This window comes from Hemicordylus capensis, chromosome 2 (genome assembly GCF_027244095.1).
Source record: "Hemicordylus capensis ecotype Gifberg chromosome 2, rHemCap1.1.pri, whole genome shotgun sequence".
Taxonomy (NCBI): Eukaryota; Metazoa; Chordata; class Lepidosauria; order Squamata; family Cordylidae; genus Hemicordylus; species Hemicordylus capensis.
Window position 1 is genome coordinate 216216763 of NC_069658.1, and position 6000 is coordinate 216222762.

Below are 6000 nucleotides of genomic sequence, written 5' to 3' on the forward strand. Positions count from 1 at the left end.
ATCACCCCCGGATCCCTTTTTGAAAATCGGTGTTGCATGTGAAAATCAGTGCTCCAGTCCTTCGGTACAGAGCCCGATTGCAGGGATAAGTTATATATTTTAGCAAGGAGGTCGGCCATTTCACATTTGAGTTCTTTGAGGACTCTTGGATGGATGTCATCCAGCCCTGGCGATTTGCTAGTTTTCAGATTTTCCGGACAGTTTAGAACATCATCTCTTGTCACTTCTATTTGACTTAGTTCTTTAGCCTCCATCCCCCAAAAGCCTGTTTCAGGAACAGGTATATACTGAGTATCCTCTGCCGTGAATACAGACACAAAGAACTCATTGAGCTTCTCTGCAACCTTCATATCCTCCTTAATAATCCCTTTCACTCCCTCATTGTCTAATGGTCCAACTGCCTCCCTGGCAGGTTTCCTGCTTCTGATGTATTTAAAGAAGTTTTTGTTATTCCCCTTGATACTTTTAGCTAAATGTTCCTCAAACTCTCTTTTTGCCTTCCTTATTGTCACCTTGCATTTATTTTGCAGGAGTCTGTGTTCCTTTCTGTTCTCTACATTTGGACAGGCCTTCCAATTTCGGAAGGAAGTCTTCTTCCCTTTTATGGCTTCCTTGACGGTACCCGTTAGCCATGCTGGCATCCTCCTGAACTTAGTGGTACCTTTCCTCTTTTTGGGTATACAATCTAACTGGGCTTCTAGTTTGAATAATTGTGGTTCTGAGTAAACTCCATGCACTCAGGAGCAAAGTGACTCTCATAATTTTCCCTTTCAGCTTTCTTTTCACCATACTCCTCATTTTGGAGAAGTTTCCTCTTCTGAAATTTAAAGTGTCTGAGTTAGACTTCCTTGGTGATTCTCTCCTGACATGTATGATGTATTTGATCACACTATGGTCACTGTTCCCTAAAGGGTCGATTACACTGACATCCCACACCAGGTCCTGGGTGCCACTCAGGATTAAGTCCAAGGTCGCCTTCTCCCTGGTCGGTCTGCCCTGGTTGCATCTGAATGGGAGACTTGATGTGTGAGCACTGCAAGATCTTCCCCTCAGGGGATGAAGCTGCTCTGGGAAGAGCAGAAGGTTTCAAGTTCCCTCCCTGGCAGCATCTCCAAGATAGGGCTGAGAGAGATTCCTGCCTGCAACCTTGGAGAAGCTGCTGCCAGTCTGTGAAGGCAATACTGAGCTAGATAGACCAATGGTCTGACTCAGTATATGGCAGTTTCCTATGTTCCTATATTGCGGGTGGGTGCTCAGCAGTCTCAGGGCATGCTGCCAAGACAGCAACAGCAATATACAAGTACTCTCACCAAGACAGGCAGCGGCTGTAGGAGCATTCCTAGCTTCTACTAAAGCAAGGAAAGTGGGAAGAAGGCATACACCCCATTGGGGCAGGAAGGGGGAAATTATTTATTTATTTGCTACATTTTTGTACCGCCTTTCTGCCTTGACAAAGGCACGCAAAGCGGTTTACAATATTAAAAGAAGTAAATTACAGAAGATTAATAAACCGTCTCAGGCAGTCACAGAGAGCAGCAGGGAGGCCCATGAAGTGGTGCCTGCAGTAGTGGAGGTCCAGCACCTCTCACACCAACAACTAAGGCAACCTACTTCACCCTACATCTAGGCGAGTACTGAACCAATCGGCAGGTTTCCAGGGCTTCAAATAAAGAAATGTCTTTCAAGTCGTATTTGGAGATTCCGCCTGGGAACTTCTGCATGCAAAGCAGGGAACTTCTGCATGCAAAGCAGGAACTCTACCACAAATCTATAGTTTCTCCTCAAACATATGTAGCTGCCTTCCAACAAACCCGACCCTTGATCCATCTGGCTCAACACAGGCCTGCTCAGCTTAGGCCCCTCAGTTGTTTTTGGACTACAACTCCCATGATTCTCAGCCATAGTGGCCAATAGCCAGTGATTCTGAGAGTTATAAGCCAACATCTACAGGGGACCAAAGTTGAGCAGCCCATTTTAGCATTTCAGAATGGGGTCTTTCCCAGCCCTGAAACATAGGAAACTGCTTTATTCTGTCAGATCCAACTTGCTCTAATCTCCAGATTGGCAACAGCTCTCCAGGGCTTCAGACAGGGCCCTATCCCAGCCCTACCTAGAAATGCTGCCATGGATTGAACCTGGGACCTTCTACATGCAAAGCAGGGGCTCTGCCACAAACCTGGGTAGTCCCTCCTTATATGCAGCTTCTTTTTACTAATTACAGACCAGCTCTGGCCTGTGAGGACTGTTGGGGAAGCCCCTCACCCACCTTCCCAGGAGTACTTAAAGACCAGTGTGCCCCGAGAGGAAGGCAAGACAAGATGCACCCAGGCCAAGGAGCTCTTGTCCTCAGCTCCTGAAAAGACCAAGAGTCTGAGATGATATTTTATTAACATTCTGTGATTTGCTTCTTTTAATATTGTAAACTGCTTTGGGTGCCCTTGTCAAGGCAGAAAGGCGGTATAAAAATGTAGTGAAATAAATACCTTGCTCAGGATCACTTACACAGCAGCTCTCCAAGGTTTCAGGCAGGAGTCTTTCCCAACCCTGTCTGGAGATGCTGGGGCTTTACTTATTTATATACTGCCCTTTGTCCTAAAATGAATACTGTCCTTCATCCTAATCTGGGACCTTCTCCCCTGAACATGAAGACTCAATCAAGTTATCAAGCCTAGCTGACTCACCTTTTCATAGCCACCAACACCACTGAGCTATACACATTAGAGAAGTGAACCCCACAAACTACTGCTTAATAACCAACTGGAAAGAAAGGGAGGAATACCATTTTTTATTCTGTATTTATATACTGCTTTTCAACAAAGTGTTGCTAAAGCGGGGTATGTGTGTGTGTATGTGTGTGTGTGTGTATATATGTGTGTGTGTGTATATATATGTGTGTGTGTGTGTGTGTGTATATATGTGTGTGTGTGTGTGTATATATGTGTGTGTGTGTATGTGTGTGTGTGTATATATATGGCTCCGTGTGTGTGTGTGTGTGTGTGTATATGTATATATATATATATATGTATATATGTATATATGTGTATATGTATATATATATGTATATATATATATATGGCTCCCTGTCCCCAAAGGGCTCACAATCTAAAAATGAAACATAAGATAGATATCAACAGCCGCAACTGGAAAGATGCTATGCTGGGATGGATAGGGCCAGTTGCTCCTGCCCTAATAAATAAAGAGTATCACCACTTAAAAAGATGCCTCTTTATTGTTCAGTTAGCAGGGGCACTTTTAGCTATCTGGCGAGAAGCTCCGCCCTCCCCACGTTCAGGCTACAGAACGTAAGTGGCCACGCCCACCCTAGAGCACACCAGAGGGCAATGGGAACAGCGCGTAAAGAGCGCGATGTCGTCACGCACCCAACAGGCCCTCAGGGCGCCGTTTTTCCCCGCCAGACAGCGGCGACGCAGAGCGCATGCGTGCGGCATTAACCCCGTATTCTCCCGCTGCTTTTCAATTCCCTCTCTTCCCCTTAGTACAGCTTATTTTTCTTTTCTTTCCCCCCCCTACCTTCCGGAGGCGTTCGAGAAGGACGCTCTTGTTGCCGCTGCTGTCCAAGTTGCGGCGTTTCAGCTCGGCTCGCAGGTCAATCACCCGCAGTTCGTTCAGGCGCCGCGTCGTCGCCCCGCTTCCAAGGCCCTCCGAGCCGCCGCCGCTGAGGGGAATTGCCGCCTCTCCAGCGAGCCCGGGCGGGTTCTCCGCCGCCATGGATAATAATAATAAGAAACTCGCTCGTTTCTTTTCCCGAAGGTTACTCGGAAGCTCTACCGCAACAGAGAAAATGGCGGCTGCGTGAGAGGAGACCCGGGACAAGCCGATGAAGTACGCGTGCGTAGAGCGGAGGGGTGGCCGGCGGACGCATGCGCAGCGTTCCCTAGGAGGCGGGCTGAAGAACGGCTATTGCGCATGCCTAGTCCCGAGGCGAACTATGTACAACTTCCGAAGCCTGCTGTCGGCGATGGGCGTGGCCTCCTTAATTCAAACCGTCTTTTCTTTGGCTGCACTTGAAAGGAAGTCTCTCTCCGTTTGTATTGCACGTGTGCAGGTCTACAGCAGCCAATGCTGGTTTTTAATATTTCAAAGAATAATTTCAAAGCCATCCAAGTTGTTGGCTGTCACCACATCTTGTGGCAGAGAATTCCACAAGTAGATTATGCATTGTGTGAAAAAGTACCTCCGTTTTCTGGTCCTAAATTTCCTGGCAATCTGCTTGGCTGCAGAAGGTCCCAGGTTCAATCCCTAGCAGCATTTCCAGGTAGGGCTGGGAAAGACTCCTGCCTGAAATCCTAGAGCTGCTGCCAGTCTGTGAAGACAATACTGAGCTAGACAGACCAAGGCTCTGACTCAGTATAAGGCAGCTTCCTAGGTAACCTGCTGAGTGAGGATGTTTGCAATTATTTCCACAAGAGGCTACAGGCCTGACTGAGAAACCCTTATTCAAGATACAGTGTTTGTGTTGCAAAAATGGCTACTCCACTGTTGAAAATCAGACAACACAATGCATACTTAGATCTATACACGAGGTGAATACAAAAATCAGGAGATCCCAACTATTCTCCAAACACATTTAAATAATATTATAATTGTTATAACTCTTATGAATAACTTGACCAAAATCATCTAATTAGTACTGTCTACATATGCTACAAAACCCATAGGAAGTCCACATGTATTGTCCACTCCAGTGACCTCCATTCTGAATTCTGATCTTTCTCAAGTGGAACAATGTAGATTATGATGGTATAAAACTTCGTAAAAACTGGAGCTTGCTGAAAGTCTAATCTCCAAACAGAGTATGGAAAATAGCCCCCCCTCAAAAAAGTATATTAAAACAAACTTATCCACTATTGTAATTCTTTCATATAACGTATGATTGATTAAGTGCCATCAAGTTGGTATCAACTCTTAGAGACCACATAGATCTTCTCCAGGGTGATCTGTCTTCAGCTTGGCCTTTACAGTCCCTCAGTGGTGCATTATATAAACACTTTAATACAAAGGACATGTAGCATAGTGGTTAGAGTGTTGGACTAGGACCAGGAAGACCCAAGTTCAAATCCTTATTCAACTCACTGGGTGACACTGGGCCAGTCATGTATCTCTCAGCCTAACCTACCTCACAGGGCTGTTGTGAAGGTAAAAATAACCTCTGAGCTCCTCAGAGGAAGAGCGGGATATGAATGTAATAAATAAGTAATATACATACTGATTCATGAATATTGCCGGTATAAACATGCACTCTTATTATGGCAATTGCTTATGAACTAGAGATTATTATTATTATTACATTTATACCTCGCTTTTCCTCCAAGGAGCCCAGAGCGGTGTACTACATACTTGAGTTTCTCCTCACAACAACCCTGTGAAGTAGGTTAGGCTGAGAGAGACGTGACTGGCCCAGAGTCACCCAGCTAGTATCATGGCTGAATGGGGATTTGAAATCGGGTCTCCCCAGTCCTAGTCCAGCACTCTAACCACTACACCACACTGGCTCTCCATGATTACTCATACCATGGCTCCAGTATTGAGAGTGCTATGCTGGCGGCCAATAAGTTTCCAGGTAAAATACAAGGTGCTGGTTATAACCTAAAAAGCCCTGAACAGCATAGGCCCTGGGTATTTAAAATAATGTCTTCTTCGCTATGAACCACACCGCCCTTTGACATCATCAGGGGAAGTTCGTCTGCAGTTGCCACCGGCTCATCTGGTGGCTATTCAGGGACCAACAACCTGGATGGCTTTAAGAAGGGTTTGGATAACTTCATGGAGGAGAGGTCTATCATCAGCTACTAGTCAGAGGGCTATAGGCCACCTCCAGCCTCAAAGGCAGGATGCCTCTGAGTACCAGTTGCAGGGGAGTAACAGCAGGAGAGAGGGCATGCCCTCAACTCCTGCTTGTGGCTTCCAGCAGCATCTGGTGGGCCACTGTGCAAAACAGGATGCTGGACTAGATGGGCTTCCTTGGGCCTGATCCAGCAG

At 46.2% G+C, this 6000-nt stretch overlaps 1 protein-coding gene across 2 annotated transcripts in view; it reads right to left on the minus strand.

Moving 5' to 3' along the window:
- Positions 1-3875, minus strand: part of LOC128343473 (scaffold attachment factor B1-like) — a 45480-nt gene extending 41605 nt beyond the window's left edge. For both annotated transcript variants that reach the window (XM_053292601.1, XM_053292600.1), the window contains exon 1: positions 3532-3875. In XM_053292601.1, the coding sequence (XP_053148576.1) occupies positions 3532-3729 (198 nt within the window). In that variant the 5' untranslated portion in view covers positions 3730-3875. The remainder of the gene's footprint in view (positions 1-3531) is intronic.
- Positions 3876-6000: the final 2125 nt, after the last annotated feature.